Raw genomic sequence first — 17,099 nt, 5'->3', positions numbered from 1 at the left:
GTTGTAAATTAACAGCTGCATTGGAAGATAATCCTGAACTTAATTTTGAGTCAAGCATCAGGACGTTTTTAGGATGGCATTTGCAGTGTAGAACACAAGTCTGCTGTACAGGCATTCTACTGCATGGCTTCCAAAATCCCAGCCCTGCTGCCAGTAAGTGCCCCCCGCTTGATGTTGTGAGGAAAGGGTTCCAAGCAATAAAAGAGACCGTCACCAAAAATGTAAAATTAGCAAGAACATGACTGAGAGTACCAACTGTGCATTTTGAGCAACTGATGACACAAGTTTCTAACACTAGATTTTGTGCAGTATTTTGTCTTTGTACCCTCATTTTAATCCTACAAATACAAAAAATTAGCGATAATAACCTGTGGGTAATCATTGCAGAAGTAGCACAGTGTTCAATGAAAAAAAATGAAATAGTTTAATTTCCTCCTTTTCTCCAAAATATGCTTAAAAGCAATACAAAACTGCGTCAGGACACATTTAATGGAGAAGACAACTTTAATTCCCTGAGGCCTCATTCCTCTTCTGGAAAGCCGGTAAGCAAATTAGCACTTGCAGGCAGAGTGTTCATTGAAAACAAGTATTAGAATAAATCGCATTATAGCAACCCATTTAAAATACACCATGTATCACCTACTGCTCTGCAACCAACTGTTAACTCACTGCATGCAGCATACAGCCTGGGATATTCACATAATTCCCAATATCAGTCTAGAAACAGTTTGGGGGCTTTCTAGTAGAACCGGAGTATTTTTCCCAGAAGGTAGCACCAGTGTGGGCAGCACAACGCTGAAATGAGAGCAATACTTTGTGGCACCATCGAGCCTTACCTGGCCGTTCCAAAGGGTATCTGTGGATCCTAAACTGCATGCCTCCATTTGAGTCCAATTAACAAACTGGAGAATTAAGAAAAAAAATCAGTGTTTACAGGATGGATCCTGAAAGTAGCATCCCTGCTCCCAGCCACAAACAATATTTTCTGCAGAAGTTGCCTTCCAGAGCCAGGCTGTGTAGCTCAACTTTGGAAGCTTTAGCTCTGCATTAACACTGCTGCAGAGTCACTGCTTCTCGAGCTGCTTCTCCGTTCTCTCTTCCTCCTGTCATTTTAAGGAAAGGATTTCAGAAGGATGTCCTCGAACTCCCAGACAGTTTCTAGCAGCAACACACAACTGTCTGCCTCTTCTCCTTCACCCAAGGTTTTTATCTGTGTCCAAACAGCCCATGTTAAAACATATGAAGTATTATGTCCTTCAAACTAATCTGTTTGTGGCCACTCCCCTCTGAAGGGTACAGGATGCAAAAGCCCCATCCTCCCTGCACTTCCTTCCTTGCCTGTTCCATGGGAGGATACCAAAACACAGCCCACGGCCCACGCAACGGGGAGCAGGCTGGTGTACACAGGAGGATTTTAAACCCTAGAAACAACCGCAAGGCCGACACAGTGACAAGTGCAGCGAGAGCCCATGGGAAGTGCTGGCCTTTGTTCACCCCATATTTCACCCGCCCACAGCACTCCCCTACAAATCCAGGTGTTTCAGAGTAGAGCAGACTGCTCTGTGACGTTTAGCTGGCATGAAGCTGCCGTTAGCCCAGGGTAAGTGCCCACAGTGCACGCCTCAGCAGGAGGAGAAGCACGGGGCCGAGTGCTGCCATCCCTGCCCCTCCTCGTGTAGGTCAGTAGATGCTCTGAGCTTCCTGGCGGACACCAGAAACGGACTTAAAAACCCTTCAAATCATGGCAAGGACCCAAACCATGCTAAAGCAGTCCCAGTACCACGCAGACAAGCGGGGTGCTTGGAGGCTGGTTTGCAAGTAGGGTTCAAGTATTGCAGCAGATGCCCAGACCTGGTCCGCAGCCTGCAGCCCATGTCCTTCCCAGCACACAATGAGGAACTGCGTGCTTGTGGAGTATGGTGTGAAACCTCTCAAGGCAAATTTTACTTTTTCCTAGTGAAAACCGGAGGGAAAAAATAAAAAAAAGAAAAAAAAAGGAAGAAAAACAACACTTACAGGACTACTTATTCCTCCTCAGCTTGACAAATTTCCAACAAATACTTCCAGTCACAGAAAGTATGATGGACTTTTTGCTAACAAGGAACTGAAAGCTGCTGTAACATTTTGTTTCCATAAGCACCTCTAGGAATTGTACTTTCCAGGGGCACGAGGGGAAAGAACATCAGAATTTGACTGCTGCAAGAGAAATTCAAACCGTTGCTGGAAACATAAGATGAGGCCCTAAAAATGTGAGAGGAACAAAGTTCCCAGACTGTCGTGTATCTTCTAGCCTCGCACATGAAAAAAAAGCAGCCCTCTGGGCTCTTCTTTCCAGGCAAGGGCATGACCTCAGAACAGACTGGAGTTTGGGGCCGGCTCTGGCCTCAGTCCAGGAAGGGAATGCTGGGTGGCATTTCTGAACTCCAGCCTATGTACAGGTACCATCACTACACTTGTAGACAGGTATTTAATATCGGGACTCCGAGTCAAACAAGCTGGGAGGTGGCTGTTCCTCAGGGTGCCATAGCAATTTGTTCCCTTGCACACCGGGAGGAAGATTCATATCCATCCCCTTGCTGCTCTGCTCTGTGGGCAAAAAGGGGAAAGCCTCTACTTGCACCCTCTTGAGTGGCACGCTCCGTGACTGCCTGCAAAGCAAACGCATTGCATTATTGACATTTATTGCACTGTACTACTTTACACAGCACAAGCAATTATTCACTTTCTGACCCATGGCTGGCAGGATGGTGAGGAATATGCTGTATTTCTCTAACACTTGCCTTCTTCGGCTGCAGAAGCTGAGCAAAGGGAGAAGCCATAACATACACCCCCACCCAAATAGGAAACAAGCAATACTTCTTGCCTTTGAAGTTTAAATTAGCAGAGCAGTAAGCAAGGATCCTTGCTCTCATTTTTCACAGACAGCCTTTATTCTGACACAGGCCATAAAATAGACCGTTTCCTACTTTTTCAAGAATTGTATGTCTTGTTTCCTTGTATACACCCACTAGCACTTCATGTTGGGGATCAGAGCATCTCCACGGACCCCCACACAACATGGTATTTGGAGGCATAGTAGCAGCTCGAAGGATTAATTAACCAGAATACCTGACATAAAGATAACGAAAAACACCACAATTTCTCAGACAAATCACAGAGCATAATGGCAGGAATGAAGTGCAATTCCACTTCTCTGTATTCAAAGTAAAGACATCATTTACATTCAAAGCATTCCAAGACAAAAATAAATCCTTTCACTCATCTCCTTGGCGAAAATTCAAAAGCGTAACAATAGGAAGGAAATGACCTCAAGTTTAACCTCTTTCCTGAAAATCTTATTAATCCCCTTCCACGAAGTGATGCGCGTTTCATTCTCACCGCACTCCGGTTGTTGCTTCACACATGTGCAAACCCCACGGTGCAGATGCTGCTCCCACGGGGTCCCTGAGCAGCCCACCAGCCACACCTGGAAGCAGATCCCACACAAGGCTCGTACGCAGTGCTCGTCTCTCCTGCAACGTGTAGCCACAACGACACGGAGCTTCAGGGAAGTCGGAGTGTCCCAACACCTTCTAAAACGCCTCTACATTCCCTGCAAAGTGCAACACCTAATTCCCACTGGTGAAGCTGTGTATTTGGGCTCATTCAGCTGGACAACAGAGCTCCTGCCTTCCCTTGCCTGTCTGTGGCAATAGTCAGGAGAGGGAGGAGGGACAGACGACAACGCTGATTTGAGAAACCCATCTCCAGCATTCAACATCAAAGTAAATGCTAAAGAACTTAAGACTTCTAATTAAAATTAAAAAGACATGCTCAAAAGACATATGGAGCATTCTCAGGATGTAGGAAAAATGCACATTTGTTGGCAGAAACAACTCAAGAACCTACAACTATCCACACAGGACTATTATCCAATTTTCAGAAAGCCCCTTCGAAAAAAAAAAACACAAACATACATAATCTTTTACACATAGTTTCTTTTGTGTGGATTTTGTTGTTGGTGGTAGTCGGCTGGTGGTTTTTTTGCCAGTTTGTTTGTTCTTGGGGGGCGGGGCATTTTGTTTAATTTCTCTACAGCTTTATGTCCGTATTTAACTGGTGTGCTTTTTTTTCCCTAGAAATATGGGTATATAATTTTCTGAAGTTATTTTTCTCTGGCTGCAAAATTTAAATCACAAAATATAAACGTAGTTTTTCTGATTTCTGTTAAGGTTGGTACATTTCCTGCAGCAAGTCTCCAGTAGTACTGGTACACTGCTGCCCTATCCACCATTAAGAAGAGGAGTGCTCCTTGTGTAGAAGAGTCACTGCAATTGTTTTGATCTACTCAGCTATGTGGCCTTCTATTTTCACTGCTTACTTTCTGATGATTTCCAATGCATGACCTCAGCAACTTCAGCTTCCACATAGATAACATGTTGATATCAAACTTTTATCATTTTTTCCCCGTTTTTTTCTCCTTCCTCCTTGCCCCTGTGCTCTTCCATAGGCACCCTGGCAGAGGCTCTGCCCTGCACCATCCCAAGGCTCCTTGGATGCCATCTCCTAACTTTCCTCTTTCCCATCTCCATGCTGCATCTCACTGCAGATACAACATATCTCCTCTCCTTGCCTTCCTTCCTGCATCTGCCTACAGCACCCAAAGACTCCTTTTCCTCCATGCAGATGAAGGAATTCCCTGTTCTTCCCTAATTCTTCTCCCTCCAACTGTTCACAGCCTTTAGTGTATGTGAGCTTTCCTGAGAAGTTGTTCTGTGCAGGTAGCTATATCTTGAGAAGATGAAATGCAGGATAAAAGGGCTAGTTGGCCAACAAAAAATAACATAAAAATAAATCTTTTTTTTTCTTTTTTTTTTTCTTTTTTTTTTTTTTTGTGTGTGTGTGTGAGGGAAACCATAAATACAAGCTAGCTGAAGCCTGAAGGAACATGCAATAGTGAGAAAATGGAAAGTACAAGTTAACACTTAAAGGATGAATTTCAGGAATGCTGAGGGTGTCAGCATTGCGAGGATCAGGTAAGGAAACACACTGTTCTGCCAACCAAAAAAAAAAAATCAACAGTTTTCTCTGGCCTCCTGAAGACTTACGTCTTATATCCCCAGTAAACCCACCCTCGCAACCACCTTAACTCCTTCTCAATATGCTCGTCTCTGTGATACCCATATCACCACCGCCATATCCCAAACACATCCCTTTGGTCCCACAACCTTGCAGCCCGACAAGAAGCAATGTTTAGTGTTATATGTACAAGTATATATATACACACATACTTTGTATATATATACAAATACATATATATACAAAGTTTCTTGCTTAAGGGTGTTCTACTGCAACCTTTTCTTTCTAATCTTAGATGAAAAAATTTAGGTCCTTAGTTTGTCCTGGTTTGCTAATCAACTCCTCTTGTGCTGAAGCAATGTGAATTACATCAAATGTGCAAAGTAAAGGTGATTATCACCTGCTTTCAGTGGTAGCAAATCCAACAGAAAAGAAAACTCAGTCTATGCAAGTATCCTAAGAGCCTGTTAGCCTGGGATGTATGTAGCAAACCTAGAAACAAACCAATTTTTCTAAATAACTGTAAAAGGTCACTATTGGGCTAGATACTGTAAAAGCATCTAAGCTTTTCTGTGTCATGTTTAATTTGCAAATCTAGTTTTATTGTGGGATGTTTTTCATCGTTCTCCCTCTCAACTGCAACTGTACATGGCCTGAGATAAGCACTCGTTTACTGACAGTGCACGAACTGCTGAGCCTGCAGAAGAGGACTGCAGCTTCCCAGGAATACAGGGCATGCACTTTCATGTGCAACCATGTTCACATCACAAGTCTTTACCAGAAAAACTAGAAATTATAACAAAGTATTCCTAGTGCTGAAGACATGATAGCAGCAAAGCTTTGCTTTTGTCAGCATTACCTATCCTGCCCCCGGATAAATTCTGTTGGTAAATAAACATTATCAACAAAAGCACAATTTTGCTGGCACAGCTGCACTTACAGAGAGGGCCTTTTCTGGTGTGACCGTGTGGGTACAGATTGTATGTTATCTCACAGCCAGAAGAAGAAGTGAGAGCTCATTTATCTCATAGCCTTCATGCTGGCTTTTTTTATGGACCAGCAGCATTTACTCATGAATGCAAATACCCAATGCAGAAAAGTACCAGAGAAAAGTTTGGTTTTTTGGTTTGTTTGTTTTTCTTTCCTGGTTAAATGCTTCTGAGGTGGAAACAGCAAAAATCCCTTCAGGAAAGGCCAGATATTTGTGGCAGCTCTGTCGGGACTGCCACTCAGGTCAGCAGCCCTGATATTCTCCCTCCTTCACACACCCTAAACGTGCTCAGAAAAATTCCTACTCTGCAATAGGAACATTGTTAACATTCAGCCTCACGCTTCCATTCCTCAGTCAATTACTTGCAGAGATGCTGAATGCCATTTCACTCCTCATCCCCCTCGCTCCTTCCGCAGCGCACTCGAATACCATGGCTGTCCCCTCAGAAGCAGCAGACATCGGGTACAGGTGGCAATGTGGACCTCAACAGGACGACCACTTCTGAGGGAGCACATGTAGCCCGGGAGACCACAACAGTATGTCCTGCTCCTGTGACCACCAGATCTCACACAGGGAAGGGATCTTCCCTCTAATAAGACTAGGAGCACCCTCCAGGCCACCCCACGGCCTACAAAATGGAGAAGCATCACCGCCGGGCGCAGTCCTGGCCCTGTGAGGAGAACCCAGCCATCTGTGTCTCCATACCGCCACCAGCCAGCCTGCTGCTGGTCTCTCAGCGTGGTCTCTCAGCAGTTTTCTGAGAATTGTAATACTCAGGCTAGTTAAAACTTTGGGCTGGTCTCTCAGTGTGGTCCAGTTTTCTGAGAATTGCGATACTCAGGCTAGTTAAAAGTTTGGGCACCACTGAGGGGCCTGTAATACAGGGGAAATCAGACTGAGTCTGACTGCATGATGTATTTGTCTCTTCTGTGTTTAATTCTGGTAAAATCTAGGCTCACTTGGGAAGCTGGTAAGCTAACCTTAAATGTACTTCATTCCACACGTAGTTCTCCTATAACTAACTCACCCTTCAAAAACAGGTTTTTCTTGTGGGACCATCAAGCAGCCACAATTGCTGTAACTGAGAGGCCTGAAATAGAGCCAAAATGACCATGTGCCCTTTTTACTTTTATTTTGTTTGCAAATCTAAAAATAAAACACAATTTTGAAGCATTGTGAAATATACATCTGCCCATCAGGAGTCATACACATCACTGAAATGCACATGTGGAAAAAGCACAAGAGACTGGTGGCGATCTTTAACACATGTTAGTTTAAATCTGTATTGTCAAACTGTTCCAAGTTTCCTTTGTTCTGGTTATATTTACGAAATTTTCAAATCAGATAACCAGTCATCGATTATTTGGCAACTGTCCACCAAAACACACCAGAACATTCAGCTTTAGTACAAACCTTTTTTCTCCATCATATTTTGCAATATGCCTCATGCTACATAGATAGCCATGAAGTGGAGTTAAATTTATTACCAGCATGGTTGTTACTACCAATCTGCAGGGTCACACAGAATATTTTCTAGTTTCCTTCTTTCCTATTTGTCCATCCTTCTGCTTCCATTTCCCTTCTCCTCCAGCCCCTCATACAGTAGAAGCAACTACCCCACCTTGTAAGGGATTTACAATAGCACTGGTGCATTAGTAACAGAAACCGTCTCACTGCTAATATGGGTACCTTAAGATATATCTAAGGAAAATATCAAGACTGTTACTGCCTGCGTAACAAACTATAAAACTTCCTACCCTAATTAGCAGGAGCCATCCCAGCCCTGATTAACAGGAGCCATCTCAATTCCCATGCCCTACAGCTCAATAATGTTATGTGATTATTTTAAAAATTCACCTCAGTTTTGCAAACATTTTTGACAAGCATTGTGCTTGTTTCTATTTCATCCTCTGATTATAAAACTGATGTTATGAGTTATTGTAAGAAACTATATTTTACTAACGAAGTGTTCAGGTTAATAAATGTACCCAAGTCAAAAAAAAATAAATCACCTGACAAAAAAAATCACCTCAACATTGCTAGAAAGCAAGAACTGGTTATTGATCACCATAATCAACAATAATTTTAAATGTCTCATTGCACCTTACTCAAGTGTTACTAATTCTGCAATTATCTTCTACAAAAACTGACTCGAATTCAATGGTGCATTATCTACAGATGCACTCTTTTTTCCCATACATATTCCAAGACACATTTCTCACAGAAATATTTACATTTTAGCAAGTGAGAGAGAATAATCATACAGCTCAAAGGATAAGCTCAACCACGGCACGTCAGGAACCATTACACACACTGTGTGCAACACCTTGACCAGCAGACCCTACATGCACTGTTGAGATACAAACTGCTAAGCTTGCAGGCCCAAATAATTCATTAGATACATATAGTAACAACTCTGAATAAATTCTAGTGAAAAATCTTTAATTGTGTGCATACAAACAAACTAAAAGGCTAGGTTTAGTAAACATATTTATTTTCTAGAACAACACACAACTCAGAAAAAAAGTACAAGAGGATGAAAGGTTGTATTTCTTAAATCCCCCTGAGGGCAAAAAGCATCCTAATGAGCTGAAATCTTGCTCATGGGGAGCTCTCAGGCATGCAATGGGAAGGAGGCCTTGCCAGATGGCAGATTCTGCTGATGGCCACCAAGGAAAACGAAGGTAACCACAAAAAAGACTCAGCTGATTGAACTGCCCACGTATGCACACCCTCCACTAGTTATGCTTTTTGTGCATGTAAAATTTTCAACCAGAATCATCAAAAGATTTCAATAAGATTTTTATTTAGAAAGAATAAAGATGAATTCTTCATGAGCAAGGGTGTAAAATTCAGGGCACAAAACATTCTGAGCTACAGAGCCAGCATCACCCAAAGAGCTGACACAGGCTCTGCACATGATGATCCATCAGCAGATCTTATGGCCAGCTAGTTGGGTGGTTTTATTTTGCTTTTGATAACGTCTCCTCTTCAGGTTTCCCAAAGCTAAATTTTCTTTCCTGGAACGAATCAGCAAGGAGGAAAGTCAGTGCCAGACAGTCCTTAAGGGTCTTGAAGAAGTTAATTGAACCTCTCCATCGTGTGTGTAAGTTTTATTTATTGTTACAGGGAAAGGACTAAAACAAGCCCTAGATGTGGTATACCCACAGATAAAATGCACAGAAAAAAAGAAAGGAGTTGTGCCACATACAGTAACTGACAACTATGGATCCAGGAAATTTGGTTTTTGCCTTTTCAGATTGTTGATGGTTTGAACCCTGGAACTATTATAATGGTACAAGTAACTTTGGAATTCCAGCATTGTGGCATCCTTCAGCACTGTGTGGAGACAATTGATTCATCACTGAAAGGAAAGTAAAAAGACTGCCTCCTGCATCCTCGGGTTCACTTTTGATCGCACTGGATTACTGCTTGCCATTTCAGATGTTATCTGATCAATAGTCTTCTTGATCTTTTCCAGCCTCCTGACGCGGTATCCGCTAGCATTTCTCTCTCAGCGTTCAAGTCTATTCCCATGTCTAATACAGAAATATTTCTTAAAATGTTTTTTTCCTTGCCAGCTCCAAGTAATTTCTCACTGCCTTTTACAAATCCTCCTAGTTTCTAAAGTTGTCAATAACATGCCTCTGCAGCACACAACCCCAAAGGATCTTGTGGGATTTAATATTCTCTTAGCAGCTGGGTTTTGTGGTTTTTATCTTCAAAATTATGAGCTGCTTAAGCAGGAATGCAAACTATTCTATTGTTGTCTTTGACAGTAATAGGTTTCTCAGGGAATTTATTAGAAAGTCAAGAGAGCTTGTTGCTTTGAAATAGAGAAAAATATTTATGCTTAAACAACATACTTTAATCATACATCAACTTTCCAGTAATTGAAAACAAAGTAAAACCTTCTAAAAATCGGGAAAAGACCAAGAGCATGGATTCAAACCCAAGGTAGAAACAGGCATCAATGCTTCCCCCTTTTCCCTCTAATAAAGGGTGAATCCCCTAGCTATGATACTGGGGACACCTCTTCGTAAGCAACTTCTCCTTTCGTTTTTTACAAACCACAAAATCTCTAGCTTAAGTAAACAGTAACGTCCTGCTGTATTATTTATATGTGTGTGCTCTCTCAGGCATCCAAATGGCTGATAAGCAATGCTGTGGAAAACCCACAGACAGAGAGGAATAATAGGTCAGCATAAAGAGAACACATCCATGCAAACAGAGCGCTAAGGAAGGCTACTAAAGGAATATGCCAAATCACTCTTCTTCACTACTTTGTCACCATTACCAGCTGTTCTCCTGCTCTGCTACACTTTCTACCTCCTCCTCATTGCCTTGCAATGGCAAGATTTAATCAAAATATCTCCATCTTGTAGGTTCTCCATCAAGTTTATTCTAAAAAAAACTTTGTTGTGAAATGGCATAAAAGCAGACCTAAACATTATATTTTCAAACTTACCGAGGTCATAGCTATTATTTGCCTTCAGATGTGCTGAAATGCTTTACAGTTTTCAGTATTTCATCTTTCCAGTTCTGACCACATTCCTCCTTTCAACTGCCTCCTGCTTTTAATGTAAAGATTTAGTTTAGATTTGATATAGATACTAATATTTAGCAGAATTAATACATTATATGGGATGATATAAATTCATTATGAAGCCCAGCAAAGCTATCAAAAGTGAAATGTCATCTTCAAGCATTTACTACTGATGTTGCACCTGAAATACAGTATTTCAAATGTTCTCACAGCCATTCAAGTACACGTTATTGCATTACTGACAGATGACAACAGCCAGTACTATTCAATATGGTAGAAAATATCCAAGCAACATACAAGGAAACAATGCACAATTCCACACAGTGAGCCCCAACTCTGAAAACTTTGCTAACACTATTTGTGAAATGAGGCCCTGTGAGAAATGTCAGCTGACCTGTGGTTTCTGGGTGTCCGTATATATTGTGTGTACCTGACTACTTACAAATACAGACTAGCTCATTTGATTTGCCCCATTTTTGGGTCTGGCGTTAGCATACTGGCACAGCAGAATTTAACAGCACAACTAAGGAAACTCTGCAGGCACCAGAAGAAGGTTTTTTTGGGTGAGCATATGACTGAAGCCTGACCTAGTTCACTTTACAAAAGTACGTGTTTTTTTCACTCATTTCTACCAAACAATATAGTGTGGTTATACATTGTTTTAAGATTCAAACAGACATGGGATAACCCAAAAACAGTTCAGGGGAGCAGCACATTCTAAATTTGCCAATACACTTTCAAAGATGTTATTTTTGCAAGGTATACAAGCACAGAAAATCCAATCTGTTCGCTTCTGTCTCAGTGCCTACAGATCTGTACTGTCTCTGACCTGGTTCAGGTCCTTTGGACTGGAGCCTATGGCTTGTTTACTCAGCAGAAATCCACATGTTTTTGTTGTTTCTTTGCTGATGAGACCAACCATATTTTGTCACAATGCGCCTGACAGTTTTCCAGAAAGGTCAGTACTCACACTTGCTGGTATTTCACTCATAGGGTCGCACTAAAAAGCTTATAAACCTAAAGTTTCACTTTCCAGCAGCTGACACTCATGCTCCAATGACAGCACTGCAGCGCATCTATTCAGAGACTGCAAGTCTCTGAACAAACGTTGATGACAACTGGGAAACCAGAGGAAGAAGCCTGCATCGTCTTCCAGCTCACTCCCTTTTTAGTCTGGGATCAGGGGTAGACCTTCTCCACAGAGCATCGCAGCTCAATTTTGATTTTGGACCTGCATTTATCCAGCTCTCGTTATTTTGAGATGCTTTACACACTATTTTGAACTGATTAACATGTCATTACTGTACTACCTCCTCCTTTCTTTTGTGCTTGAGAAAAATAAATACTTCACATATAGTTTCTACTTTTCTCATTACACTTGTGTACATGGGCCAACCATTTATGCATATACATGACTGCAGCAAAGGTTGTGCGAACAGCCTTTTTTCATCACATTGTTCCAAATCCCCTGTAACGAAAAACATCGTCTGTTCAGCAAATCCCTTGTACTGTCCCACCACTCCACAATGAAAAAGATAAAGCTCTCATTGCGCTGAAAACAACATCTGAAGCCAAATATGACCTCTGGAGAGGATCAACCCCTATGCAGGTGCTCTATGCTTTCTTCCTTCTATTGTGATCTGGATGAATTTGGGTTTTTCCAGATTGCCTAAAAAGCTGACAGTATGTGTCATCTGTTCAGAGATGCAGTATTTATTGCTTGCATCAGAGACCTTCTGTGTAACACACTGAAGCGGGGCAAGCTGGCTAATTGGTGTGGGATCCAAATTTGCAGTTCAGATTGGATGCAGATGTCTAACTTCTTAGAAGTTCAGGGTCATTTGGTTTTACTTTTAGTTTGGCTCCTTAGAGAGAAAATCCCAGATAAAGAGGTTTGATACTTACTTCCTCATTTCTGTCCTTAAATTGCTACTTAATTCTTGGGAAGCAAAGAAAATACCAAAGGCTTGTCTACCTATAGTATAAGGCATATATGTTACTAAAACAGCGTCCTCTTGATTTTTTTAAAACCATTTAGGATTCCCATGAGCTGCAGAGAAGTGACTCAGCAGCCCCCACGCAGAGAAACTCCCTCCCAGGACTCTGGCACCCCGCACGGATGCTGGGCTGCACACTTTGTCTCACAGAGCAGCCCCCTGCTTTGGGCTGCTGCCGGACACCATCAACATCATCACAAAGGGCTCCCAAAAGTCAGGATGCAATTTTCTGGGGAGTGATGACTAGCGAGAGAAGCACATTGCCTATGCAGCACTCAGCACTTAGGATGCTGCTTTACAGGAGCTCAGTAGTACTCATCTCCACCTCTTACACTACCCTCAAACTGAGTGACATCCTTGGTTTTCCATTAGAAATTCTGACCGGCGGTTCCTGATCTGCCCCTCTCACACTCTGGTACCAGGGAGTCTGGAAATACCACTACTACATTTCTAACAGGCAAGCTCAGATGCTCTTTCGGGATATTTTTTTCCCAAATCCTTTTGGAACACAGAGAATATCAAATATATTTTAGAGAATATCTATAAATTAATATCCATAAAACTATCAAGGGTGCATATGATTTCAAACACAGCATCCTCTATTCAGCCAGCAATTTATTTCAGGAGGTTGACTCATTTCCTTAAAGCTTTTTCAGCTATCTGTTGTGACTGGAAAAAAAAATCAGAAAATTTAGAAGTCCTCAAGGAAATGAGCCAACACATCCTGGAAGAAACGCATCCAATACACACACAATAAGATAAGGCAGTCTCAGATTTGTAAAGAAACGAGCAGGAGGAAGCTCCAAGAGAACCATAAATATTTTCTGCGAAACACAATGTTTATTTCCCATCATGGCAACTCTCTTCATGCACACTTTAAAAGCCACTATGGCTAATCAGGAAGTTGTTTGCTGTTTTGTTTCTTTTTTATTTTTTATTTTTTCGGTTGGTAGGGTTTTGTCTTTTTTTAATTTCCCTAGAGAAAAACATATCAGATGAAAGAAAGCTGATATACCTTAGTCAATCCACTCAATATTTAAATTAAAAAAATAAAATTTAATTTAAAAAAAATGTGATTATGCTTCATGAGAACTTGATTTCAGATCACTAGTGCTTACCCTCAGGGGTATAGGGTACACGGTCAAAGTATACATCCCAGGATGAGGTTTTTCAGTGCCACACAACACACCACAGAACCACCTCACCACGGAGCTCTGGGGACGCCGGCTACCTGGTGGTCATCAGCCAGAGACAAGGACTCGAGCAGGCCCTACCTCGAAGGGTCTCCAGCAACATAACCAAGTGCATTCTCTTGGAAACGTTCACCTCACTGAAACCAAAAATGAACCAGAAACTTTTTAACAATCTTTCCAAGAACCACTCATATGCCCACGGCTTCATGTCTTTGGATGTCTGAAATCATGACAGGAACAAATGAAAAATCCATTTGCCACGCAATAAAGCTTTCATGAAATAGTAGCTATGACAAAAATAGCCTTTGCCTCTCTCTGGATGTTTACATACTTGTGAAGCATGAAGTCTGTGATTCAAGCGTTTTGAGTATTCTCAGTCTTTATGTGGGGAAAAAAAAGAAGTTTTCATTAACGTTTTTCTATGCTATTGTCTGTGAGACATCAATTTAGCAGTGGGACAATCCTGCATAAATGCTTTTGGCTGGACACGTACCAAGTGACAAAGCACACCCAGGTGCTCAGCTGGAAGAGGTGCTAAGCCTTTTTTCACTCGCAAGGCCTACTCTTTTCACTTGGGAGGCTCAGCCGGTCCTCACGAACACCTCTTGGGGCAAGGCAGCCTGGTCGCGGCGTGGCACCGACTGCCCCCAATATCCAGCAATATTTCATTGTTTCAAAGCTCTTATCTCATAGAGGCAAATCTAGATACAATCGCCGTTCTCGTGAGGTAATTTCCCATTAGGGCTGATAGTTACAGTCGTGGATCTGCAGCCTCACACTGCCTCCTGCCACACTCTGTCAAAGCTGCCGCTTAGTTGCACAGTCAGTCAGGTCGGCAACTTTCCAAAGGCAATCTATAGCCAAATTAGATACAACACAACTACTCCAAAACTGGTGTTTTTGTTTGCTTGCCCCTCCCCCCCCCTTTTTTTATTTATTTATTATTTTTTTAAAAAAAAAAGGAGAACATGTTAGTTTTTTTCTAGGGCAAGGCAGATTCAGCTTGGTGATCGCCTTCATGTATTCTCCTGTTCAGCCTTCCCCTAACCTTACCACAGTATGATACAAAAAAAAAAAAAGAAAAAGAAGAAATACAAAGGCAGAAGGAGAGACAGAGGAATAAGGTGTATGTAGACTCTATAATCCAACAGGAGCAGAAATAAAACATGTATGGAGCTGGAAGAAACAAAATCATTTCCCACTCCAAATTAACTCATTGGTTTGTTCGCTTACAGAATCCACAATGTCATAAACCTAAAATCTGACAGAATTCCACAGATTCTTCCAAGAAAAGAAAGTGTGTGGAAAGAGCAGGACTTGGATCTGGAGAAACAAAACAAACTAAATAAAAGCCAGCGTATCCTTAAATAAATATATAAATAGGAATTTTCTCTGCCCACCTCCCCCAAAACTCTACGCATTCAAAAATTTGACACAGAAGGTTCCAGCCTTCTTTTATGCACTAACAAAAGTCAAAAATCCAGCACTTTTTTCCAGGTTATGTAGCATATTACTAGGAAGATAATTTTCAAAATGAAATTTCTCAACCTTTGTCTGAGCAAAACATTAACCGGCCTAGTGTTAAACAGTGATTCAGATTTCCGAAAAGTGAAATCTGTCCTTCTCCACTATTTTGAAACAAAATACTTCAGAGTCTTCTCATCTTTAAAACAAATCACAAAACTCAAGTTTTAGTCAAATGTCATTTTTAGATGAGTGCCCTTCATATCCAAATACCCCAAAAAAATCTTTCAATTGTTCACAGTGTTTGGAGTTTTCAACAAATAATCTACCTCAAAGTAACCAGTGATTCACTCCAGCTAAACAGAAGACTGTTTTCTATTTGAAATTAAAATGGTATTTTATGATGAGGTTTGGATTAACTATGTCTAACTGCACAGCAGTCCTAAGTAAAAAGGCATTACCCAGGCAATAGCATCTTGATAATCTATTCTTCATTATCTCTCACGCAGCAGATGCAGAAGATTGAAAAAGGAGCTTGGAAGATTGCCCAGGATCTTTTCAATCCACTTTACCAAGAGAGAATTTAGAATTTCCAGGATAAATTAACTCCAGAGTAACGCATGGACAGTATAAACAGTAACATACTTGATAACAATGAGAAAAACTACTACTCTGTCTTCAGCACTGTCATGTCATTTTATAAGTAATAGGAATGACTTTTTCCCCCCATATATTCCCCAGATCTTTCTCTTGACATGTATGCTTTAGCAGGTTTGTAACATGATGGATTACTTCTGTAGGGTAAGGTTTACCTCCTAAACAGAAAGGATGCCAACATAGTTCTTTCTAGTCTCAAATCCTTAATCTCATCTCACAGATGAGCAGAAGAAGCCAAACTCTACTCGTAGCAAGTTACTAAATGGCTGTGCCGATTAATTTGGATAAGCTCAAAGCTAAAAGAAACACAAAGGTCTTGTTGCAATTCTTTAGAAGCGGTATCATTTTACCAGTGTGCCAGAAATCAGTCAATTATATTACAATTATCACTGGCTAAAAATAAAGGAGATAAATATCTCCAAAGTAAAAAGCTTCCTCTCTCCCAGTGTTAACATGCAATAGCCAGAAGGTCCGCAAAATTGTGTAGGTCAATGATGGTAGAGATTCATTAGTTTAAGCATCTTGAAAGCACCTACAGATAAAAATATTTCCACTATTATTTTAAAATTCTTATCAGAGTATTTTTAAGAACAGCAATTTCCCAGGGACTCCACAAGCAAACCACAGAACCTCAAATTTAAATGCAACTGGAAACAAAGGCTCACCAGCTCAGCTACTCTCAGAAATATAAGTAAACCCAGAGCATAAATAAGTAATTACAAAAAGCACAGTCAGACTTGTACTCCTATTATAGCAGCCTACAGACCGCATCCCATCACACCCTCTCTGCTGGAGTCGCTGCTGAATGTCGCAGCCAAGCAGGTCTAGCAGTGACTTACAGCCCACAGGGACAGCTGCTCTCCTGGTTATAAGCCACTTGAACTACCTCTGCTGCTCTCCCTCATCCAACTGAAAAAGCTAAATCAGCAGAGAGAGGCCGTGCTCTTTGGAGAGTAAATTCCCTGACGGTTTACCTCCCAGCTCTACTGACTGGAAGAGCCGTACCAGTCCAAGGAAGGGAGCAGAAGAACAAGACTGTGAGAGAAGGAAAAGGAGAAAGCAAGACCAAGGAGAAATCACATCTTCAGTCACTACTGCTGATGATGTGAGTTGTACTTCTCGATTATTTCATGAACAGTAAAAGGGGTTCCTGTAAATCACATTTATGTTGCTCTTATGTAAATCTCTACATT

At 41.4% G+C, this 17,099-nt stretch overlaps 1 protein-coding gene across 4 annotated transcripts in view; it reads right to left on the bottom strand.

The window, feature by feature from the left end:
• The window catches only part of HECW2 (HECT, C2 and WW domain containing E3 ubiquitin protein ligase 2), a 163,465-nt gene that overhangs the window by 87,034 nt on the left and 59,332 nt on the right, over nt 1–17,099 (bottom strand). Inside the window, exon 1 of one of the 4 annotated variants that reach the window (XM_084289279.1) lies at nt 837–1,125. The exons of the other annotated variants lie outside the window; for them this stretch is intronic. Within the exon in view, the coding sequence (XP_084145405.1) occupies nt 837–876 (40 nt within the window). The 5' untranslated portion in view covers nt 877–1,125. Of the gene's footprint in view, nt 1–836; nt 1,126–17,099 lie in introns of those variants that run through there. 4 annotated transcript variants of the gene reach the window in all.

This window comes from Netta rufina (genome assembly GCF_964035555.1).
Source record: "Netta rufina genome assembly, chromosome: 6".
NCBI classification, from domain to species: Eukaryota; Metazoa; Chordata; class Aves; order Anseriformes; family Anatidae; genus Netta; species Netta rufina.
Note: the sequence above shows the minus strand (reverse complement) of the source record. Positions and strands in the feature narration are given on the sequence as shown.